The following is a 26,806-nucleotide window of genomic DNA, read 5'->3' as shown; positions in this document are numbered from 1 at the left end:
ACGTCATCAATACCCTCCCTTATCAATACCCTCATCATTGCCTGGGAGGTCTAATGGGCTACCAGAGACCAGGTACATAAGACCAATTTTTCGGTAATTAAGTTCGATAAAAGTAGTCGATATCATGACCATAAAGCTGCCTTAATGGGACTCGTCTCGATAACTTAAAGGGAGTATTTTGGCCCTTTATTCACACCTTCAGCCCGATAAGAGAGGGAAGGAAGAAGTGAGAGATAGATATGGTGAGGAAGGGAGGCTATCTATCTATCTATCTATCTATCTATCTATCTATCTATCTATCTATCTATCTATCTATCTATCTATCTATCTATCTATCCCAAGCACTTTGTTATCGGTAAACCTGCTAAGAGATAAGGCATATCTTTATTACACTGTGCAAGGTGAAGCAGCCAACGATGCCTTCACACGCCCTCAAGTAGCAACACACTTGAGACTTTCTACCTAGATGGGGGAGAGGGAGGGAGAGAGGAAAGAGGGGAGGAGGATGAGAGGAAGGGAAGGGAAGAGAGGAGGGGGTGTTAATCAGCAGTTCATCCAAAGTTGTCGCGTACTTGACCCAAACTTCTGAACCGCCAAGTGACTCTCTCTCTCTCTCTCTCTCTCTCTCTCTCTCTCTCTCTCTCTCTCTCTCTCTCTCAAACACCAGTCATTCCAGCCTTACCACCCACCCGTTAACCCAACCCCACCTACCCACCCCAACCCACCCACCCATGCAAGCTTTTACTACCACCCACCCACCCACACCCTCCTCACCCAATTCACCCACCCACCCCACCAAACAAGCTACTACTGCCCACCCACCACACCCTACCTACCCCTCCCACCCCACCGCCCTACGATCATCATGCATGCTGGTAACTGACCCCGGAATAACACACTGCCCTGCGACCCGGATATAAAACACAGTTAAAAACAACATCAAAGCACTGTCGACTAGCGTGCAGGCAGAGTATTAACGTCACTCAGTTGTACCCAAGCTCAGATGTAGCTCTCAGGAGGTGGAATTATGACCTTATAATAAAACTGTTTGATTGACTACATATAGTACATACATATTAACACAGACTCCTCTACTTCTAATAGCCCCCCCACCACTCTCTCTCTCTCTCTCTCTCTCTCTCTCTCTCTCTCAGTAGCTGACGACGTGTACACTAGGGGGCCTGGAAGTGCTCTCTCTCTCTTTATCTCTCTTTGTATCTCTGCGTTTTCTGTTTGTTTATCATTCATCCTGTCTAGTTGCTTCTATGTCTGTCTGTCTGTCTGTGTGCCTCCGTCTGTCTGACACTTTCCTTATGCCTGTCTGTCTATCTATCGGTTTGTCTGTTTGTTCACCTCTCTCTCTCTCTCTCTCTCTCTCTCTCTCTCTCTCTCTCTCTCTGGGATGATCTGGATTATTCTTTCCGTCTTATCTGCCTCGTAAGCGTCAGCTCCTCCTTCAGGAAGTCTGCTTCTTGGAAAATCCTTCCCTGAGCATTTCCGGTCGACCTCAATACTCAACCTTAATACGTAACAGTATACTGGATCCTAGGTGTGTGTGTGTGTGTGTGTGTGTGTGTGTCTGTCTGTCTGGCTGGCTGTGTGTGTGTGTGTGTGTGTGTAATCATGAGTTCTCTGCTTATAATCAGAAGCCGCCAGTCTGTAATCATAAGTTTTGTAAAATCAACGCATTCAGTCATTTTAACGGAATTTCACGAAACTAGGTAGAAAGTGTGTGTGTGTGTGTGTGTGTGTGTGTGTGTGTGTGTGTGTGTGTGTGTGTGTGTGTGTGTGTGTATGTGTGTGTGTGTGTGTGTGTGTGTTGTTGTTGTTGTGTGTGTGTGTGTGTGTGTGTGATCATGAAGTTGTCTGTCTGTAATCAAAAGTTGTCTGGCTTTGGTATGGTAGTGGTGAATGAGATGATGGTGGGTGGTGTGGTGGTTATTGTGATGGTGGTGGGAATTGGTTATTGTGATGGTGATAGTGATAGTGGTGGTGGTGTTAGTAGTTGTGGTTATGGTGAGTAGTCAGACTGAAAACAAACACCACTTTATCTCATATCTAAAAAAAAAAAAAATTAATTACTAAACGATAAAAAGCAGACTTCTAAAAAAATATAAAAATACGTAAAAAAAATAAATAATTAAAATCTAAACACCACCTGTACATAACACTACAGAACAACATTAGTCTTTTACAACACATAAATACAAAAAAATACATAAAATACTGTAATTCGTCGTCGTTTGAATAAATATGTAATTATATTTCTCGGTATTATTTCATGAGGCGGGCATTTTATGGGGGGAGCATTAACGAGGCATTATACCAACATTAAGATAAAATAATTGGGTACCTGGGTATAATTATTATGGGTAGTAGTAGTATTATATATAGCCTCACGTCTGGTACTGCCATGGGCGCTCATTACATTATTGATAGACGAGACACACGCTTAAAAAATCGATTCTGTACATAAACGCAAACTTAAAACACTCGAATCTGTTGTGTTAATCCGATCCACAAAACCACAGACTTCAGAAAGACACATCAGGTAGTATTATAGAATCAGAGTAAAAAACAAATATTGGAACCCTTTCGTGTGGGTTATATAGAACAGTCTATTAGCATTACCAAAATAGACTTATATTTTTTAGATATTTACATTCAAATTATACAAACATATATATATTATAAAAAAAACCGGTTATATTAGTTTACAGATACAACAATAATCTGAATAAAAAAACAAAAACAAATCCAATGATATTTTTTGTTTGCTACACAGAACACAAGTAATAATAGACCTCAGATTAAAAACAAACTAATTTATCATCAAAGTATATATGATTTATTTTTTTTACAGTATAACAGAGAATTACACAGAAAGTTGAATTATTGGCATCCAGTGTATTTCATTCATCAGGTATAATAGCGGTCTCCAGAAACAACATAAACACCGTAAATGATGCCAGTGTTTAAGGGATAATTGGAAGTCATTTCATCATTTTTTCCTAAACAAATACCTGGAATTACCGATAAAATAGACGTAAATGCTAAAATAGTAGAATTAACCGCTGCTATATATCTCACGAGCTATATAAACAAAGCTACCCGGAAAAAATATATATAACCACGTTGAAAAATACAAACGTTTATTAGACAAAAACATCGAAACAAGTTAGCATCGGACAAATGACGATCAGGATGCGCATGTGTACCAGCCACCCGTCACTCCCAGCCTAACATTATTTTGACGCATATGTTTTACACGCAATTACGGGTCATTTTCTTAAGCATGTTGGCTATATACTGTACACCACCTCTTCCCACACACACACACACACACACATATTGGCAAAGTGATATCAACGACACTTTTTCATAGGAGTTAATGGAGTTAGTGGCTGTTGTATATGATGATATTAACTCCTTGTAACTTACTTTGTGGTTAAGGGTGAAGCGCGTGATTCATCCATACTAAGCTAAGACATTTTCTCCCTTAGCCCTCAAAACATCGTACGTTAATTAAATTGTCTTAGTAAGGTTAGGTTAGGTTAGGTTAGGTTAGGAGACTGACAATCCAATGTAAAATACGTAGTTAGAGATACATTAATGACTGTGGGTGTGAACAAGGTCGCTGGTAGCTGTTAACGGGCCCCTCGCCGCCCCCACAACAGAGTCCAAAAGGGCATAACTCAGCACCATGGCGGCACACAATGATCATTACTGACAGCATCTGATAATTTTACTGTGATATATCGCCATACCAAATTTAGTTGGAATCCAGAGGTGCTGGCGAGTCATCGTTTTGACACCTCGTTCGTGCACGCATGGACGGACACACGGACGGACGGACACAGACGATAACAAACACGACCGTAGCCCCTCAAGTGTCGACGAAGGTTATAAACAAGATGACCGCATCTTACCTGTGTTAATTAGTCATAGAGGAGAACGTTGAAGTCCTACAGGTGAACTACCCCAAGTCTAATAAATAACTTTATCTCTTAACTGTAACTATATTTTACTTCATAACAGCATTACATATTAATTCAATCACTTCACCTCACCGCACTGTGTTGGTATTTAAATTAAACTTAACAAGGCACATTTGATCCTGATTTCGGTAATATTTTAGATTACAAAACACTGCTGAAGGAAACAGAAACCAAAGAACTTAGGTAAATCATAGAATGTCTCGCCAAGTGAGGTGTGTGTGTGTGTGTGTGTGTGTGTGTGTGTGTGTGTGTGTGTGTGTGTGTGTGTGTGTGTGTGTGTGTGTCTAGATAAAGAAATGTTGCAACAGTGATACAGTAACACGGATAAGGAAAAACACCAAAGCGCCGCGATAGAGGAATGAGTGAAGGCAACAGTAAAGATAAACCAAACTCTAGGAATCACAATTCTTATATAATATAAAGATAAGAAAATGTTCCTTTACCTACATCCCCCACCTGGAGTACTTTATACAAACATGGAGACGAAACCCTTTGAAAAGACGGAACATCACATGTTTCACAAGACAACTAGAATGACTCCTGCGATAAGTCATCTCTTCAGACAAGACACGACAGGTGGGACTTGAGTGACATTTAAACTCCTGAGGGAGAGATGGACGACGTAAACCCAGATCACTTCTTCAGGGTGTTCACCTTTACCAATTCAAGAGATAGCAGGTTCAGGCTCGCAAAAGGTATCACGCAGGACGATTATAAGGAAATACTTCTTCATGCAGAGGCTGGTAGACCTATGGCACAGTCTACCACTAGGCCAACACTAGTTAGGATGATAGTTAAGTAATGTCACTAATAGTTCCACGAGCTAGTCTTTTGAGAGCTGTGTGAATTTTGCCAAAAAAAGGGCACTTGAAAACATCATGGAATATTAAGTTAGTGGTAAACATTTCTTGCAACAAACTTAACCAACCTCCATTAACTAACCTACTTAAACCTAACCTACTCTCAACTAAACCAAATCTAACATTATAAAACCCGGTCCAGTAATAATAATAAGTTACACCCTAATATAGTGATGAATTACCGACCTGACCTGACCTGACCTGACACGTAAAGACAACATCTAGTTGAATTAATTGGATATGGCTGTAATGACGTCAACATTAATCGGCTTTTATGGATGATTAACTGTGACCTGTGGATGATAGAGGTATGATGGGTCACTTTACTGGCCAACTCGGAGGTCGTAGTGGAAATGGCCAGTGGGGAGGGTGGGGAGTAGAGGGGAGGGGAGGGGGAAGGTGGAAGGAGGGAGGAAGGGAAGGGGGGAGAGGAGAGGGGATTTGATGAGGACATGTATTGATCCAGCTGTTAATGCATTGGCCTAAATATGCATAGATATGTAGAGTACGGAGAGAGAGAGAATAAATCGTACATACACTTAATTAATAATCGTACAGTATACTACCTTAAAAGCAATACTGAATCTATCTATCTATCTATCTATCTATCTATCTATCTATCAATCTATCTATCCGTCTAAGAACAAATACACCAAGGTCACATTCAGGTGTGAGTGTAGTGTACAAGAGTAATGTGACTGCCACTACGGTATACCCCACCTGTTATAAGTGAACATCCTCTTCCCCCCCCTCTCTTCTTCTACCCAGAGGCGTGATGGGAGAGGTGGCATGGATGGGGTAGGGAGGAGGCGTGATGGGGGGGAGGAGGAGGCGTGATGAGGTGTTACTTGTACCTGTATCTGTAATTTCATTACTGTAAATATAAGAGGCTTGAGTCATGGTCTTCGCGCACACACACACACACACACACACACACACACACACACACACACACACACACACACACACACACACTAGAGGAAGAAACACACACCCCCTTAGTTCTTCACTCAGGATGGACGAGGCCAAAACAATAATAAAAAAGTGGACGGGAACTGAAGCTGTATGTCCTGGATGGAAAACTTGGAACGATGAAATGAAAATCTGGACGTGACACAGCCGAGATGACGACGTGCTGGAGCGTGCCGGAGCATGATGGAGGGTGCTGGGTACGTGATGGAGCGTGATGGAGGGTGCTGGGTACGTCATGAAGGGTGCTGGAGCATGATGGAGAGTGCTGGGTACGTGATGGAGCGTGCTGGAACATGATGGAGGTCTCGGTACGTCATGGATCGTGCTGGAACATGATAGAGGTGCTGGGTACGTCATGGATCGTGTTGGAACATGATGGAGGGTGCTGGGTACATGATGGAACATGATGGGGAGGAGGTACGTCTTGGAGCGTGAGGGAATTAAAATCTTGAAAGAGTGAAAAATTTCAAGTCGCAAAGGAACACAGAGACCCATGATGGAGCATTAAAGAAGCATAAAGGAGCGTGGAGCTGAGATCTTAAAGGCACAACAAGAAAGAGCATAAGAAAAAGCTGAAATCCTAAAAGAGCATAAAATGGAACATACTGGAGCATAAAAAGTGACGGAAGTAACAGAGATATTGAAGGAACCTAGATCTTAAAGGAGCATAGTGGAGTCGGCGAGATCTTAAAAGAGTATAAAGAGAGGAGCATGAGGAGCATGAAAGAGGGCTGGCAAGGGAGGGTGATAACATCTAGTCGCCGGCACCAAGTCAGGTCACGTCTCACAGCTGTTGATAAAACGCCCCCCTCCCAGATACCAACCCTTTATCGGGGTCACGGACGCACGGACGGACGGAAGGACGGAAGGGACGGAATGTACCACGGACCTTTGACGGGAATCTTTCGCAATATGTGATATGTGTGTGTGTGTGTGTGTGTGTGTGTGTGTGTGTGTGTGTGTGTGTGTGTGTGTGTGTGTGTGTGTGTGTGTGTGTGTGTGTGTGTGTGTGTGTGTGTGTGTGTGTGAAACGGGATTAAAATCAAACGTGTAATAAGGGGCTCATAACAGGAGTTTAGTTCTTCGTTGACACACACACACCCCCACCCAACCAAACAACCACCACCTTAACCCCCCTCTCCCCCACCAATAAAGGCTATCCCTGTAGGCCACATCTCTCCCACCACAACCCCCTCCCCAAACAGACACTCAGCCTCCTTCCACAGTATATTCTCCCTTAGCTCTCCCCGTATGGTGCTTTCACAGCCATACATCAACTGGGCGGACATTCTCATACACTGGGGTTAGTTGTTTGTATTTGTGGCCGTGTATACAGAGCATGGGGGGGTAGGGGAGGAGAGGGGGTTGGTAAGGGGAAGGAGAGGAGGAGAGGGAGTAGGGAGAGGAGAGGGGAGGAGAGGGGTGAAGGGTTAGGAAGTGATGGGAGGAGAGGGGTGAATTGGGTAGAGAAAATGGAGGGGGTAGGGAGGAGAGGAGAAAGCAGGTGGGGGTAGGAAGTCAGGTAGGTGGAGGGGGTGAGGAGGACGGGTGGGTAGGGGGAGGACGGGTGGAGGGGGTAGAGGAAGGGGAAGAGTGAGGGGAGAGGTGGGTGGACTGGGATTAATCAAGGTGGACGGTTCATTTGTTGGTTTGATGTGTGTGTGTGTGTGTGTGTGTGTGTGTGTGTGTGTGTGTGTGTGTGTGTGTGTGTGTGTATGTGTGTGTGTGTGTGTGTGTCCCTCCTTCACCGACTAAATCTCCTCTCATATCAACTCTCCTCACAACCCTAAACTTTACAACAAATCGTCGAGAAACTCATAATAATAAAGGGGGGGAGTTGTTCTTCCTGAGCCACGCCCTGTCCTGTGAGCCATCTCTCTCTCTCTCTCTCTCTGGATGAATGAATGGTGGTATTCATTATCAACAAAACAGGGGAGGGAAGGAAGGAAGGAAGGAACAATGGAGGGAAGTGAAGAAAAAAAGAAACGAAAAGGGAAGGAAAAAAGGAAGTAAGGAAGGAAGGAAGGAAGGGAGGAAGGAGAGAAAGAAGGAAGGAAAGGAGTGGTACATGACAGGAATGACTAGAGAGACTGGATGGGTCGCTTACAAGACAAAAATCCAATTTAACTGAACCTAATTAACCTAATCTCCTTTAACCTTACGAGTTGACCCTAATTGTAACCTTATCTTACCCGGCCTAATGTAACAAAAAAAAACAATAATTAAAGACAAAATAAAAATTTAATTGGAACCAGATTTTATATTTCTCTTTCAAGTGTAATAGAACATACTGATGATGATGATGATGATGATGATGATGATGATGATTGATGATGATGATGATGATGATGATGATAATACAGTAATAATAATAATAATAATAATAATAATAACCCTTCTCGACACCACCATAACCATTCACAACACCCACAACCCCTTCACAACCATTCACAACACCCCACAACCCTTCACAACCCCTTCACAACCCTTCACAACACCCCACAACCCCTTCACAACCATTCACAACACTTCACAACCATTCACAACCATTCACAACACCCCACAACACTTACAACTACCTTCCCTTCACAACCATTCACAACACCTCAATCCCTTCACAACCATTCACAACACCTCACAACCCCTTCACAACCATTCACACACCTCACAACCCCTTCACAACCATTCACACCTCCACAACCCTTCACAACCTTCCTTCCCTCACAACCCCTTCACAACACCTCACAACCCCTTCACAACCATTCCCTCACACCCCTTCACACTTCACAACCATTCACAACACTTCAAACCATTCACAACACTTACAACCCTTCACAACCATTCACAACACTCAACCCTTCTACATTACACTCACAACCATTCACAACACTTCACAACCCTTCACCATTCACAACACCCCACAACACTTCACAACCATTCACAACACTTCCAACCCTTCACAACCATTCACAACACTTCACAACCATTCACAACCATTCACAACACTTCACAACCATTCACAACCATTCACAACACTTCACAACCATTCACAACACTTCACAACACCTTCACAACCATTACAACACTTCACAACCCCTTCACAACCATTCACAACACCTCACAACCCCTTCACAAATTCACCACACCTCACAACCATTCTGCACCCCTCAAACTACAACCATTCACAACACTTCACAACACTTCACAACCATTCACAACCTTCACAACACCTTCACACCATTCACAACCCTCAGCCCTCACCACACCTCACAACCCCTCACGGCCCTACCTGTAAGCCGGACTGAGATAATATATAGTTACAGTACAGGTAAGACTCAGGTAAAGTTACACCTGATGTGGCTTAGTGAGATAGAGGGGAACACCTGGATAGATAGATAGATAGATAGATAAATAAATAGATAGATAGATTGATAGATAGATAAATAGATAAATAGATAGATGCTTAATTATATAAACTGCATGACATACTAGCATATTAATATACAGTTATGTCCCATTATATACTTTATGCGCATACTTAATATATATCTCATTTGAATATAATAAATATACAAAACAGATATATTACTACATACTTAAATTTACATACTGGACTAACATACATTTCATTCCCAGTTTAATACATAGTTTATTTACACGCTAATATATATTTCACGGACGTTTACTGTACTTATATTTCACGGACATATACTGTACTTATATATAGATAGTTTATATACTAGTTTCTTGTATGTTTGTCTGTTGTATATATTCCATTTAACAAAGTGCCTAGTAGAGGGTTATTAAAGGTCAAGTGATGTAGGAAAATCAAGGCAGGTGGTTCGGGGGTCAGTGCCAGTGACGTCACCACTAAGGAGAGACACTATTGGCTACTCAAGTCGAGGGCCAAACACGACACGCCTTGTTTATATCCCTAAGTAAACAACCAATCAGAGAGGTGGATAAACAAACACTCGTATCACACACACACAGAGAGCTTAGAGCCATCTGTCAGACAATTGCTTCTACTGTGTGTGTGTGTGTGTGTGTGTGTGTGCGTGTGCATCAAATAAACATACACAGATAGATAGCTGGACAGACTGACAGACAGACAGACAGGCATACAGACAGATGGTCAGATAAAGAGACAAGCCAATTAAAGCTAGACAAACAGACACATAGACAGGCAGGCGGACAGACATACACACAGACAGACACAGAGGCAGAAAGACAGTAAGCCTGACATACACAAATACTGACAGAACTACAGATGATAAAAAATATACATGAACAGATAAAACAAACAGACGGAAAGCCATCCACTCTGTCAGTCATCCATCCAACCTCCTAGGACACGTGAATGTTCCACTGTGAACCATGAGGGCAGCTAAGACATACGGACATAGCCGGCATGCCCATTGTAGCATAGCGGGAAATGGCTACAGTTACTACCATGTGAGAGTAGGACATACAGACATACCGCATATGTACTCACAGGAAGTTGACGCATTTGGACATACCAACACCGAAACAGTATACTCGGACATGCATCACAGTCGACCTTTTTCTAATGTGGTTTATGAAGTATGTCCAAAACGTTAATCTTTTAGTAATTTGGACATGGGGAAATGTCTGTCATTATTAGGAAATATTGGAAAGTTGATTACGAAAGAACTTAAAAAAATAGGATATGCAAATGGCCTGTCTTTCTGATGGCTATGGGAGAATAGGACACGTGGATATGGTTATCTCGGCCTTCCCCTCTCCATATATCAGGTTTCTTGACCTCGATGGAAAAATTATCAAGACACGCAGAACCCATGTCCACCCCAACGGCTATACGGGATTTTCGGACAAGTGGATATAGGAGACCTTCCTTGTCCTAAACATTCCTCAGCTCACTATATCAACCAAAACAAACATTAAAGACACGTAGAATCCATATCCAACCCCAGCGGCTACGGGAAGAAGATTCGGACACGTGGATATAGGCCATTTCTCTCCCCTCGTGTAGTGAAGATGTTTGCCTCACGCCCATCTGTCTAGCTACAGTGTTTCCGGTAGACTAACTACCATCTCTCTCTCTCTCTCTCTCTCTCTCTCTCTCTCTCTCATGGTGTTTCCTGTGACCACTGTTGTTACTACTGAGAGAGAGAGAGAGAGAGAGAGAGAGAGAGAGAGAGAGAGAGAGAGAGAGAGAGAGAGATTTATCAGGAAACACAGCCTCTTTATCGACCCAACTCGTGTTTCCTGCGGCCGATGTTACTCCTGACAATGATCACGCAGAAGGGAGGAGGAGAGTGATGACTCTTTGTATGTGTGTGGGAAGCTAAAAAGGGGCGCTTATTGTGTGTGTATGTATGTATGTATGTATGTATGTATGTATGTATGTATGTATGTATGTATGTATGTAGGAGTGAGGGGGAGGGGGAGAGAGGAGAATCGAAACCACAGGAAAAGAAACGAAATGAGAAATAAAACACACACACACACACACACACACACACACACACACACACACACACACACATACACACATTACACACACACACACACACACACACCGAAGACATAAGAAAATGAGAGAAAAAATGCAGTCAAGTCCAGTTAAATAACGTAATTATCGAAACGGTCATTACAGCTTTTTACCACCTAATCACATCACTAATTGCTTAAATGCATTTCAACTTGGTATGAAAAATGTAAAAAAACAAATAAAAAAATTAGCTGTATGTCGAAGCTAATTTTATTATTTTTTTTTTGGGGGAGGTTCTGAATACGATGTTGCTGTGTGTGTGTGTGTGAGTGTGTGTGTGTGTGTGTGTGTGTGTGTGTGTGTGTGTTTTTTTTTTTTTTTTAACCATATTACCATCCTCACTACTTTCTTTGTCTTAATTTTTCACTTATTTACCTATTCATTCATTTACTTATTTTACTTAGTTATTTACTTTCTTATATTTTTACTCACTTAACGAGCCACGTCGCACTCCAAACTTATACTTACAAACAAACTTAAAGGTTCCCGTAGACTACACACTCGAGGACTCAAGTGACTCTAAGTAAGGCTCTTCCTCTCAAGTACCACAACAACAACTAAGACTCTGATTGGCAGTCAACGGCACCCGAAGCGACCAATCACAGACGCCCGGCCAAGTTTGGTGGAGGAGTTAGTCACGTGATGGGAGACGGAGTTTGTCTGATCACTTTAACAGTTTGTTCAGCGTGCCGTAGTAAGCTAATTAGGCCCCGTAATTATGGTAGTTTGTAGTAGTTTACGGTAATGTTAATTAGGTGCGTCTATTAATGAGAGAATCAGATTAGGAGTTGTTATTAATATTATTAGAGCATTAAATGGTTGTTTTAATGACGGGTTAATGATTCTAATGATACTGGGTCAATAGTGTGTGTGTGTGTGTGTGTGTGTGTGTGTGTGTGTGTGTGTGTGTGTGTCACTAAGCAGGGACAATCCTCGGTTAAGCCAGAAAACACAACTGACATTTTTGCTTAACAGGGATAACCGAGTTTTTTTTATTGCTACACTTTAATGGAGATGTGTTCATAGTGTTTAATATTATCATCACCAAGTAAGTTCTAGGTTAGGTTAGGTTAGGTTAGGTTAGGTTACGTTACGTTAGGTTGATAATATAATTAATTTTAGTTTGTCTTATGATTATCCACCTGGTCGTCTTTATATACATATTAATTAAAAATCTCGAGGAAATATATAAATCATAACTACATTGTAACTATCCATTTTTACCGCGTCACCCAGTGTATACTTAACAAGGTAACGTCTTCACCACTACACGCCACCACCTGACTCACACCTGCACAGATAGCACCCCTCACTCTACTCCCCTCACCCTTCCCTCTCACCCCACTCCCCTCACCCTTCCCTCTCACCTTCACCCAACACTCCTCACCCCCCAACACTCTACCCACCCCCACACCTCTCCCCTTAACCCCCCACCTCCACACCTCTCCCCTTAACCCCCCACCCCCACACCTCTCCCCTTAACCTCCCACCCCCACACCTCTCCCCGGGCTAAGCTGAACCATCGCCGCATCACCCCGTCCATTCTAACTTTTACCAGCTTAACACACCGAATAAACTCGCCAACTTGACTGTCTGCTGCCTCCTCCCTGTCTAAGACGGCCGCCGCGCCATTACAACTTTACTGAACTTAGTGAAATAAAGACTGGTATACTCATTCCGAGTTCTACTGCTGGTGGGGGGGGTAAGGAGAGAGGAGGGGGAGGTGGGGGAGGAAGGTTGAGGAATATAGAAAGAATTGATGGGTGGAAGAGGAAGGAAGGGGAAGAGGGAGGAAGGGAATGAAGGAAAGGGAAGGAATGAGAGCGAGAGGGTGGAAAGGAAAGGGGAGATGCATGGAAAGGGGACGAACGAAGGGGAGTGATGTGGTAGGAGGAAATTCACCAACACACACACACACACACACACACACACACACACACACACACACACCCTCTCTCTCCATCACCACTTAATCGTTTGCATTATAAGATACCATTAGCATCCACCCTGAGGGACTTTTTAACAAGGTGTTCAGGGCTACCTCTCTCCCTTCCCTTCACTCTGTGTGAAACCATGCTGCCATACTCCCTCCATCCTCGCCTCCTCCTTCTTTTCTTAGTGATATCTTTTTACCTCCCTCCTTCCTCCCTTCCTTCCTTCACGGTTTTATCTCTTACTCCTCCTTTCCCTTCAGTTCTCCCTTTTCTCTTTTCTCTTTTTCCTTCCCACACCTCTCTCTCTTCCTCTTATCAAGGTAAAATGCCTGCTCCCTCCTTTCAAGACTTCCTTTCTTCTTCACTTTCTTCTTCTCCAGGATCCCCCCTCCTTTTTCCTTCAGGACCGCCCCCTCCTCCTCCTCCCTCCCCCACGCCCCCATTCAGACCGTCAAGTAACACAGACCTCCCTCTTCACTTGCCTCATTCATCTCTCCTCACTATCCCCACTTTGCCGCACCATTACCTGTCAATAGAGGTCATTAAGACGAAGGTGTACCGTGCATTAACGCTGACCAGGTATGGGAAAGTGTGTGTGTGTGTGTGTGTGTGTGTGTGTGTGTGTGTGTGTGTGTGTGTGTGTGTGCTTACAGTGTCGTTAACGTCTAAAAACAGTCGTTCTCCGTGAATCTACACACACACACACACACGTCACCACCATACGTCACCACCATAACTCCCAACCATCACGCTGAAGAACTTTATCCCACAATAACATAGCGGTGTGTCGTAACCCTGAGTTAAGAGCGGGGCTCACCTGTGCCAACCTGTAATTAACATTGACGTGACACCTGGCGGGGCTGTAATCAACCTTGCGTGGTCTCTTATTCAGCATGATGAATAACGAGTCACTCTTTAAGTGTAAGATTTGTGACACCTTCCAGTTGTAGTGAATAATGCACAAAGAGGCGGTATTATTATTATTGGGTTGAATATCATATTAATTTTCTTGTTTATCTTAATGGTAATATCTACCTTGAGGGTAATATTTATTGAGAAGTTAGTATTAAAATCTAAGGTAATATTTCTCGCAAGGTGATATCTCTTCAGGGGTAATATTTTCATGATGATATCTTTCTCAGAGGAATATTTCTCGTGAAGGTAACATGTCTGTCTTTACGGTTAATACTTCTTTGGTGGTAATATTTATTGACTTAAACAGGAATAAAATCTTCTGTTTATGGACTGTTAGCAGGAAGTCTCTCTCTCTCTCTCTCTCTCTCTCTCTCTCTCTCTCTCTCCTGGGCACGCTGTCACCACCACCACTCACCATCATTATGACCACCACCACCACTACCTCTCACCACTCCCACTCACCATCATCACCACCACTACCCCTCACCACCGCACTAACACACTCTTCTCTCCTACAGTGTCCCTGCAGGCGGTGGGTCTGGTGCTCTACCCTCTAGGACTCGGGTCGCCCTTCGCCAGGCTACAGTGTGGGGACTCTGCCTCCGTCTACGCCTCGGGCAGCTGTGAGCTCGGATACGCCTACATGCTGGCCTTGGTAGCCACGGCCCTAGCTGCCTACTGCCCCGTGCTGGCCAGACTCGTCACCTACAAGGATTACACGGACTACTGGTCGAACCTTAACTATATGTGATGCGTCGACGTGTGTTTGTAGTGTGTGTGTGTGTGAGTGTGTCGCCTCCCTGGAGAAACTGAAGAGGTGGGTTATGTGCATGTTCTCTTGACGTGTTGAAGTGACGTCTTTATTAGTGAAGTGAGTTTCAGTGGTGCAGAAGTAACATGCCTACTGAAAATACCGAAGTGACACGCACCCTGGAAAAAAAATAAGAGTGCCATGCGTATTGTAAATGAGTGACGCACCAATCTAGAGATGCTGAAGTGACTCGCCATATCAGTGACGTAGAAATGAGATATGTGCATCGACGTGTGTTGTGGTGGCCTCCGTGCGTTCACCTCACCAAGATCATTCTAACGCTGAGGAGTGACTGAGTGTCTGGCGAAGATGCAGGAGTGACGAACCAGAAAAGTACGAATAAACGAATTAGTGAAGCTTTTCGTTACATATTACGCCTAAAGACAAACGAGAGAAAAAAAATGCGTAAAAATATAACTAAAAAGAGATGTGTTTACGGAAGACTGATGCGTAACGGTGATTAAAATTTACCATGTGAATTGAACAGAACACACACATCATCACGCACTACTTACGCATCTTACGCATAGGAACTACCCCCTCCCCTCCCCCTAAGGCCTGAGCTGTTGTTCTTGTAGTCAGTTGAGAGGAGACAACAAGAGCACCTTCCGTGTAGTGTTGTTGTCAGGTACAGGTGTGGAGAGAAGGTGTGTCTGCTAGTAGGTTGTCAGTGAAGAGAAGGTGTATCTGCTAGTAGGCTGTCAGTGAAGAGAAGGTGTGTCTGCTAGTAGGCTGTCAGTGAAGAGAAGGTGTGTCTGCTAGTAGGTTGTCAGTGAAGAGAAGGTGTGTCTGCTAGTAGGTTGTCAGTGAAGAGAAGGTGTGTCTGCTAGTAGGTTGTCAGTGAAGAGAAGGTGTGTCTGCTAGTAGGTTGTCAGTGAAGAGAAGGTGTGTCTGCTAGTAGGTTGTCAGTGAAGAGAAGGTGTGTCTGCTAGTAGGTTGTCAGTGAAGAGAAGGTGTGTCTGCTAGTAGGTTGTCAGTGAAGAGAAGGTGTGTCTGCTAGTAGGTTGTCAGTGAAGGAAAGAAGTGTCTGCTAGTAGGTTGTCAGTGAAGGAAAGGTGTCTGCTAGTAGGTTGTCATTCAGAGGTGTGTCTGTAGTAGGTTGTCATTCAAGAGAAGGTGTGTGTCTGCTAGTAGGTTGTCATTCAAGGTGTTGGGTGAAAATGTGTCTGCTAGTAGTGGGGGTGTCAGTGAAGGTTGTGGTGTGTTTGTTGTCAGTGAAGGAAAGGTGTCTGCTAGTATTTTCTCAGTGAAGGGAAGGTGTCTGCTAGTTGCTGTCAGTGAAGGGAAGGTGTGCTAGTTGTTGTCAGATACAGGTGTGGAGGGGAGGTGTCTACTAGTCTAAATGCCTCGTTGGCCAGTTGTAAATATAGGATTACCTTTTAGATATTTCGTAATACATTCTCATTAGGGTGCAAAACCATCAATGACGTCACCATCCCAAGAGGACCAGTGACGTCATCAGGACACATAAACCTAGTGACGTCACCGACCATAAAACCACCAGTGACGTCACCCTTCAAGAAGAACCCGTGACACCACCAATCAAAAAACAACCAGTGCCGTCATCGCCTAAGAGGACCAGCGACGTCACGACCTTATACAAGCCAGTGACGTCACCCACCCAACCTATCAGTGACGTCATCACTCAACATCGACCAATGGATGCTAACCCATCACACACTTCAGAAATTAACCCACCAATCGGTAACCAGAGCTGACCATAACAAACAAGAACTCTTCCTCAACTTAAGACAGAGGAAACGTAGTAAAAAAAAAAAAATCTAAAAAAAATGGGTTAAAAAAGCCAGGTGTAGATGCAGGTGTAGGTGAGTAAGACAAAAGGAGTCATCTATCTACACATATATCTGACTCACATGTATAAACCAGACCTGTCATGTATCTATATATGTAAAATAAAGGAATATTGATATAAATTTACATATCTGACTTGTATATTCTGGAGAGGAAACAAAAACAGACTAATAATGTATCACACAATAACGAGTCATCAAGATGTGTCAAGTTTTATGTATATTTGTTCTATAAAAGATCAACTCGCTGGAGGACGACCCATGACGGACGTAACACTACACCTCCTCATGGTATAACATCGTCTAGGACACTACAGTTCTCCACTGACCCTTGGACTTATATATATATGTAACCTAGTCATGATTTATGCTCAGTAGGTGGCCCGTCATTTACTGTTAATGCTCAATATGGGGCCCAATTATAAACAAAGGATTATTATGCTCAGTACGGGGCATAGCTATAAACAATAGTATTATTCTCAGTGAGGGGCCTAACTAAAAACAACAGTATTACGCTCAGTACGGGGCATAATTATAAACAACAGAGTATTATGCTCAGTAAGGGGCATAACTAAAAACAATAGTATTACGCTCATTAAGGGGCGCAGGTATATGGTATCATGATGCAGCATTTAATCAGGTGACTTTTAATAACAGAGTGTGTGGGTGACGTTCACAAGCTGTTCACCTGCGATTTATTGACTAAAATGCTAAATAAAGACTTGAAATTACCCTCATTTTAAATATATGGACGAAAACAAACAAACAAATACATAAATAGAGAGAAATAAATAAATAAATACATCATCCATCGTAAACCTGTTAATTAAGAGGGTAAACACATAAACAGACCTTTAACAATCGGCCATTGAATAAACCAGTTAGGTGTTGCGACTCACCTACACGTGGGGAAGAGAATCGACCCCTGAATCATACCTTAAGTGAACCAGTTTCAGAATCCACCTTTGAGTCACAGCTTGAGTGGGGCAGTTAGTTACGTTCTCACATCTCCATATCTGGTAAAGTTAACGTACGAGCCTTTGACACTACGGGGAGGGGGAAGGGGCAGGGGGAAGGGTGAGGGGGAAAGGGTGAGGGGGAAGGGGGGGGGGTGAGAATAAGTTAAATCAAAGCTCTGCCACTAAATCAGACGGCAGGACGAAGCTTCATTCAGTCCATTCAATCTCCGGCGTACAGTTCCACCACCATCCCTCCAGCCACTCACAGGGAGGAACGGCCATCCACTGCAACCCACTCGTAACGTGAGCCATCCAATCCCATCCCTTGCGACACCACCACCACCCGGAGACCTGAGACAGAGAGAGATACAGAAAGAGAGATAGATAGAGATACAGGAAGAAGGGTAGAGACAGAGAAAGACAGACAGCGAGAGAGATATTGACAGGTCCTCGTTGTGGAGGGAGTAGGGAGGACCTGAGGACTTGGCCAATGAGAGAGCAATACGTCTTCGTTATCACTGGTCTCGTCATGTGATATATAACACAAACTCACTCGACCAATCACTGGCCCCGTCCTTCCTTACCAACACAATCTCTTTCAACCAATCGTGAGTCGTCTCTTGTTGTTCTTCTTTACCAACACGTCTCACTCAACCAATCAGGGATCTCGTCTCTTTTTTTTTTCCATCGTAGCTCACTCAACCAATCACGGGTCTCGTAAATAACTACAAGCTCATGTCAACCAATCACAGATCTTGTCTCTGGTCACATTCTACCTTGGGAAGTATACTGTCCAGTTTCTCTCTGAATATAATTGGAAAATGAATAATTCCACTGAATAATGGATCTGAATAATTTCTACATTTCATTCGTGTTCTCTAGAGAGTCGAGTAAAAAAACTGGTGTGAACAATTTAGCAGAACAGAAAACTGAACACAGGAGACACACACACACACACACACACCAGGAACCCGTCAGTGTGTTAGTAATGTCTCAGGCGATGATGAGGACGAGAGACCCATGAGTTTATATTAAGTAAAACACCTAACTGGTTGACTTACGATAAAACACAATTAACGTAAAAAAAAAATGTCATCAAACTTACCCTGAGACTGTACCCTAACTAGATACATTTACGCAGAACCAGTCAGGGAAACAGAGTACAGGCAGGGAATTATCCAGACAAATTTCCCTAATGCTCACCCAATAATTATAAGCATTCAGTTAATGTAGAGTCTCAGTGTAAATTTGACGCCATTTTTTTTAGATATTCTTTTGATTTATCTTGACTACTAACATAACTGATCGATGACGTAACGAAGACAATAATCAAAGAACTATGTGTGAGTTACTGGTTAGAATGGTCCCTCTTGAGGTTAACGAGGTTATTATATACTTACAGGGGTTTACAGTGGTTACAATGATGTGTGTGTGTGTGTGTGTGTGTGTGTGTGTGTGTGTGTGTGTGTGTGTGTGTGCGTGTCAAGGAGGTCAACAAATACTCTTAACATGTTAACTGTGAACACTTCTCATCTAATTATATCACTATATTCAGGTGACTCTCAGACAGACAGACAGACAAGGTTAACGTCACCCCCCCCCTACCCAAGACATCATCGCTATACCTATAAGCCCCTGTTAGTCACTCGTTATAAGGTCGAATCATAGAATTAATGAGAAAAAGAAAACACCTTTGTCATCTCTGGAAGAAAGACAGAAAGAAAATACAACAGTGAGGGACAAAGGTTTAAAAGGTCAGGAATAAATCGATGTTATTGTATTTTGGGGAAGCAGCGATGTTGTGATGTTTGGAATTATATCTTGTTTTGTTTTTGTTTTTTGTACAGAAGCATAAATCAAAATCTGACTTTATCTTACAGTGAAACTCTCTATATAACGGACTTCTCTTTTCATATAGTCCGTTAAATAGAGAGTTCACTGTCCTTTTTTAAACCCTGTAACTGAATCCGTTTTTTTCTTGTTCTTTTTGATGGATTTAATGAATTTAAATCCAGGTGAAACACGATGGATTTTTCCCACACGACAACTAATGAAAAATCTACTTTTTTTTACTCAATTATATATATATATATATATATATATATATATATATATATATATATATATATATATATATATATATATATATATATATATATATATATATATATATATATATACAGTGTGACCCAAAAACAATAACATCGACGTTATTTTTTCTTTCCCACCCTGTACCGAGGCTTTTTACGAAGAAGCTAAAATACATATCTCATTTTGTATCATACTGTAGGCCTATAATGGTATGCATAATAATAATAATAATTAATAATGTCATTTACCAAAACCAAAGTTACTCGCTTAACCAAGTCTTGAAGCAACAGCCAAAGAAGGAAATAATTTTATTACTTTTTTTATTGTTACTTTTTTATTATTATTTCTAAGGACAATTATCATAATTTTTTGTGTGTGTGTGTTAATTAAAGAGTCAGTTTAGGTGGTTAATGTGTGTGTCTATTAACGCCTCTAGAAGACACACACACACATACATACATACATACATACATACATGCATACACATCACAATACACACACACACACACACACACACACACACACACACACACACACACACACACACACACACACACACACCATCTTTAAGGAGCCTCCTGAAGCGACTCCTTGATAAAATAAACTTGGTTAGGATGTAAAGTATTTTCCTCAGACTGTGGATACGCCATTTTTGTAAGCCAGAATGTACATAATAAAGATGAGAATTCTCTGTCTGTGTGTTTGTCTGTGTCTGTATGTGTGTCTGTTATCCTCCCACCGACAGAAACTTAAGAGTATAATAGAAGGTAATAAAGCAATAAACATAGGAGAATATAAAGAATGAATTGGACATTTAAGAAAGATATGACAAGGACTAAAATAAGAGAAAATAAGAAACAGAAAAAAAGGAAAAAAAATAGCAACTTAATATATAAAAAATAAAAAATAAATCCTAAAAATTAAAAAATATCATGAATCTATATATCTCTTAATAGAAATACATAAATTGATATGAAAAAACAGAAATTAATAAATAAAACTAAAAAAAAAAAATAAATGATCAAATTGAACAAAATATAACAAAAACAACAATATAAAACCGACGATAAATAGAGCCAAAAATAAAATAATAAATAAAATAACTCTTTCTGAATAATATTAAAACTACGATCAAAATTAATCACCTTGATCATGATATAATACAAAAATATATATACCTGTATATATAATATTTCCTGACAGGTACAAACACTTATTAATATTTGCTTCAGTTATATGACTCATTTAATAATATCCATAAACATTTATTTCAATTTTACGGAACAAGATTATTATTTTTTTAACTGGGATCTATGTATAAATTATAAGCAATTATAAATACTTACTCCTTCAATACTGTATTATGTATTCAATTACTTCTACTATGTATCCAATTACTTCTACTATGTATCCAATTACTTCTATGAACATTTATATCTGTAATAATTAATTTATTCACTGATACGTGTGAACATTTATTGAAATATTTGTGAAGAAAAACACCGCCTTTATTCTCTGCTTGAGATCTGAGGCCCTGAAACTATTGACTCCTTGGGCACGGTGGCATTAACCCCTTGAGTACGATGGCATTAACCCCTTGAGTTCGAGGACCTTACAACCATCGTACTCAAGAGGTTAAGGTCATTGTATTCAAGAGGGTTAATCCCATCGTACTCAAGTGGTTAATGTCATCGTACTCAAGGGGGCTAATGCAGAGAGTATAATGAGAACATTACCACCTGAATAAAATGAAGGAGGAAGGAGAGCGGTACAAAAAGTTAAATCAAGAGACAAGACAACAAAAGACAAAACAAAAACAAAAACATGATAAACAAGACAAAACAAAGTGACAATCTTCCTCGCCATTCCACAAAACTACCAGAGGTCTCTTTCATGACCTCAAGAATCAAATGAGAGAGAACTACCACTACTGAGAAACATTATTCTTACAAGGGTGACATTATACGGGAGTTATTAGCAGGCACCTAGTCACTGATCGTAGTCTACACCACCTACTGCAGCGCCTTAGTCAACACGGCCCTGGAGAAGATGCTGGTTATGTTATGTGACGTGTGCAGTGGTGAGTCTGAGAGGAGTAGGAAGAAGAGGAGGAGGAAGAAGAGGAGAAAATGACCCTACCTCCCCTTCCTCCTTCTCTTTCTCCTCCTCCTCCTCCTCCTCCGTCTTCTTCTCCTCCTCCTCTTCCTCCTTCTTTTTCTCCTCTTCGTATCTCCAGGTGTAGTTCATGGTGGTATTTCCCCTCATTACTCCTTCTCTCCTCACTATCTACCCTCATCCTTCTACTCCACCCCTCACTCCTTCATACCTCACTATCTACCCCAATTCCCTCACTTTCCCTTACACCTCACTGCCTATCCTTTTTCCCCTCATATTTTCATCTTACATTTTCCCCTCATTCCCTAATTATCATCATTCTCTTACTCCTCCCCTCACTGACTCATAACTTCCCTTACTCCCTCACACATCACTCCCCCCCCCTCCCCCATTCCCCTCACACCACAATTCAATATCTACCCTCACTCCCCTTATACATCGATCCACCCCTCTCATACGACCCTCACCACCCTCACCACCACCACTACAACCACCCTCACCACCACTATCACCACTACAACCACCCTCACCACCACTATCACCACCACAACTACCACACTACCCTAACCACCACCACTACCACCACCACCATTACCACAACACAACCCATCATTAAGTTATTACCCGAGTACACGCCTCGTATATACTTACCTAGGCCTATATAGATGTACATAGGTCTATTTACGTCTAGATAGGCGTATATAGGCAACGTTTATAGGTAAACCGGGGTGTTTATAGGCCTATGTATGTGTGCAGAGGTGAAATTAGGCCTACATGGACGAAAAGATGCATACAAAAGCCTATAACATTGTACAGCGGTATTGACCATAGCTTCTTTATAAAGGTGTAACTCTATATAGCTCCCTTATAAGGTATAGTTCTCTACCTCTACTCTTATACGCCAGTCACTGTACATTTGTCCCGTATAAAGAAGTAAATCTCTATATAATAACCTTATATCAGCGAGCCTCTATTAAATCATTATACAGGGGTGACACTAATACCCTTACATAATACACTGTACCTGTATATCATATATTTATAGAGGAGTTACTCTTTTCATTTATTTATACAGAAGTGACTCTATATTATACCCTTATATGAAAACTGGATCCATATTATAACCTGTATATAAGAGTTAGTCCGTATATTGAACCTTTATAAAGCCTGTTCGACCTTCTATCACATCCCAGGTAAGGTAAGGTAAGGTAAGGTAAGGTAATTAACCATCTTGGGGGAAATGTTTCTCTCTGGTGTCAATTAGGAGAGAGAGAGAGAGAGAGAGACATTCACAACATTCATAGAGCTGCCTTAACGCCACCCAACACATGTATATATTAACTTACCTGTCCATCACCACACCTGAGGGACCTGACAGCGGCGGACAGCCATCAGGGGGTAAGATAGTGCTATGGTCTAGACTCTGGTGTCTTGAATCTTGGAGATGTATGTGTGTGTGTGTGTGTGTGTGTGTGTGTGTGTGTGTGTGTGTGTGTGTGTGTGTGTGTGTGTGTGTGTGCTTTATCTATTTTGCGATAATGTATGTATGTATGTATGTATGTATGTATTATATGTATGTATGTATGTATGTTTGTATGTATGTATGTATGTAGATGATGATGATGCACCTGATACAACAGACAGGTGACCATAAAGAGAGCCCACCTCACCCTTCCGTCCATACCTTGGCACTCTTCCCTTCCATCTGGCACCCTGATCCCTTATCTGTCCCCCTCCCCACACCTTGCCTCCTTACACCTGGCACCTCCCCTCTCCACACCTGGCACCCTTCCCTTCTCCCCTACACCTCCCCTTCTTCACCTGACAATCCCCCTACACCTAGCACCCCCTACTCCTCCCCTACACCTAGCTCCCCCCTCTCTATATCTTGGCACCTCTCCCCTCACCTAACAACCTTTTCCCTCACCTTGCATTAACCACTTGGCATCCCTCCCCTTCCTACTCCCCACTTGTCCTCTATTTTCCCTCCTCATCTGGCACCTCCCCCCCCTCCCCCTCCCCTCCCTACCCCACCATTAGAAGCGACTGTACACGAGCGCAATTGTATATTTATGTATTTTTTTCCCCTCTCCTTGTTCCTGTCTAAACGTGTTGTGTTCTTTGTTGTGGTCTGGCCAGCTGGGTCTGTTTGTTTACATGCTACATCAGCTGTTCCGCCGTGGGGGGATTGTGTTGCTCATTGGTTATCTCTCTGTCTGTTTACGTTATCTTAATGTTTATTGATCTTGTTTATTTTAGTGTTTTCCTTCTCAATTGATATATCTCTACCTGTTGGATTTTCGTTATTTATAAGAAAGTGGGATACTGCAGGAGGCCGACTGGCCCATACAGGGGAGAAACCTTTCAACAACAACTTTTAAAAAGGTTTCAGAATTGAATCTCTCTGAGTTGGGGCAAGTTCACTAAACACGCTGCTCTTCCTTCTGGTGGATTTTGTGTTTTAAGGCTGTGTGTGTGTGTGTGTGTGTGTAAGGGATACACACACACACACACACATATACCCAACCATATCCAAGCATACCCCGTCCCTTCCCTACCTCCGGAACTCAATAAAAATAAATAATAAATAAATAAATAAAAAATAAAAATCCCAGCCATAATGATCAAGGTATTTTAGCACGAGCGTAAACACACATTCGCATTTGCATATATTTACATTCATCTTTTTTTTTTCCGGAGGGTTGGAGTGACTGCTGAATAATTCCCACCATAATTACCTTCGTTGGTTGAGGATGTAAGCCAGTGACGTTGTTTATCCTGTGGTTCGTAAGGATAGCAGAGGGGGGAAATTACTACGGTCTGCAATAAGGATGGAATGTGGTCTGCAATAAGGATGGAATGTGGTCTGCAATATAGGATGGAATGTGGTCTGCAATAAGGATGGAATGTGGTCTGCAATAAGGATGGAATGTGGTCTGCAATATAGGATGAAATGTGGTCTGCAATAAGGATGGAATGTGGTCTACAATAAGGATGGAATGTGGTCTGCAATAAGGATGGAATGTGGTCTGCAATATAGGATGGAATGTGGTCTGCAATAAGGATGGAATGTGGTCTGCAATAAGGATGGAATGTGGTCTGCAATACCAATGGAATACGGCCTGCAATACGGACATTAATACAGTCTCCAATGGAGGCGTGATAACCTGTAGCTTGTAATACGGACGTAAGATAGTTTATAATATGGACGTGAGACAGCCTGCAATACGGGCTTAAGATACCCTCAAACAAGGACATAAAATAGCTTGCAATAAGGATGCAATAAGACAAGGGGCTATGGTAATAAATATACTGCAATACGGACACGGACACACACACACGGACACACACACACACACACACACACACATCCAGCACTCAACTTAGGAAAAACGGGCATTGGGACATTTGTGGTCGGGCATCATCTCTGTACGGTGATTGGTTAGGACACCAGTTTGTGAGCTTCGTATCTGAACGGTGATTGGTTGAGACATTCGTGGTCGGGCATTGCATCTACTTATTGATTGGTTTGTGACAAAGAAGGAGGAATTAAACCAAATAGGGAGAGTGGATGAAGGAGGAGAGAGAGGAGAGAGGGGTGGGGAGACAGGGTTTGGGGTGGGGAGAGAGTGAGGGGGTGAGGGAGGGAGATGGGTGGGGTGGTGGAGGTTACTACACATTCTGTTCTGTTATCTTCTTGGTAAGTTATTAGATTGTGGGAGAGGAGGGGGGGAGGAAAGCAAGGGGAGTGAAAGAAGAGAGGAGGGGGGAGGAAAGAGTGCTGGGGAAAAAGGAGAATAGCGAAGAGGAAGGGAAAGAAAGAGGCGAAGGAGGGAAGGAAGGAAGAGTGAAAGAGCAAAAGGAAACACTTACCCCTTCCCCCCTCCTCTTCCCTATCACCCCTCCCCCTCCCCCCTCAAATGGCCAGCAGGTTTAACAAGCTAGTGGGCCACAATCCCCAGGTTATTACCAACTCAAAATTGAAATCTATTGTGAGCGTCAAGTGGCCAGCCTCACATGGCCTGTCTCACAAGAATCCATTATGGCCAATTTTCCTCTCCACTAAGCCCCGCCCACTTTTGGCTTCCTCAGCAACCATTACAATTCCTGGACGATGATTGGTTGTCGGCGGTATCGGAAAATCCACAGTCCCATGGTGGTGGTTTGTTTGTGTTCAGTAGAGTTTGTGGTTTGAAGTGAAATACTGATTGATTGGTTGATTGATTGATTTATTTATTTATTAATTGATTGATTGATTGATTGATTGATTGGGGTAATTACATCCCTGGCGACGCAACAGCTTAGGTGAGGATGGCGAAAGAGAGCGCGAGAGCTGGTCAATTTTATATCCCTGACTTATACTGTATATAGGTGTGTGTGTGTGTGTGTGTGTTGCTATGCGTTCAATAAAACTGGTAGAATAATAGTTTTGCCCCCTCGGCTACAACCAGGCCCCCAAAACCCTATTTAACGTTACACACAACATTCTCCATCATCAGAAATCTTCAATTACACAAACAGTAATACGCAACATATTTCCGCAAATTACCAAGCTTTTCCCCTATAACAAACCGCCTTTCAAAAATTCCATTAATATGATACAGAGTAAAACCCAATTTAATGTCGGAAAATAATAATAAAAATAATAATAATAGAAATATATTCATTTTGCCTCAAGGGTTTAAAAGATACACTAAGCTTCGGGCAGTTCACTATATTCAACAACAAATCCGAACGTAATTGGGGGTTAAAAAGCAGTGAAACGTCAGACGGCCGCGGGAACACAACACTGTTTACGCCCACC

The 26,806-nt window shown here is 42.2% G+C and overlaps 1 protein-coding gene across 6 annotated transcripts in view; it reads left to right on the top strand.

Annotated features, from left to right (window-relative positions):
* The window catches only part of LOC121866059 (transmembrane protein 211-like), a 46,584-nt gene extending 29,767 nt beyond the window's left edge, over positions 1–16,817 (top strand). For all 6 annotated transcript variants that reach the window (XM_042365655.1, XM_042365651.1, XM_042365649.1 and 3 more), the window contains exons 4-5: positions 14,734–16,081; positions 16,252–16,817. In XM_042365655.1, coding sequence (XP_042221589.1) covers positions 14,734–14,966 — 233 coding nt within the window. In that variant the 3' untranslated portion in view covers positions 14,967–16,081; positions 16,252–16,817. The remainder of the gene's footprint in view (positions 1–14,733; positions 16,082–16,251) is intronic.
* Positions 16,818–26,806: the final 9,989 nt, after the last annotated feature.

This window comes from Homarus americanus, unplaced genomic scaffold, assembly GCF_018991925.1.
Source record: "Homarus americanus isolate GMGI-L3 unplaced genomic scaffold, GMGI_Hamer_2.0 scaffold4854, whole genome shotgun sequence".
Classification (NCBI taxonomy): Eukaryota; Metazoa; Arthropoda; class Malacostraca; order Decapoda; family Nephropidae; genus Homarus; species Homarus americanus.
This window is presented reverse-complemented; position numbering and strand designations above follow the sequence as displayed.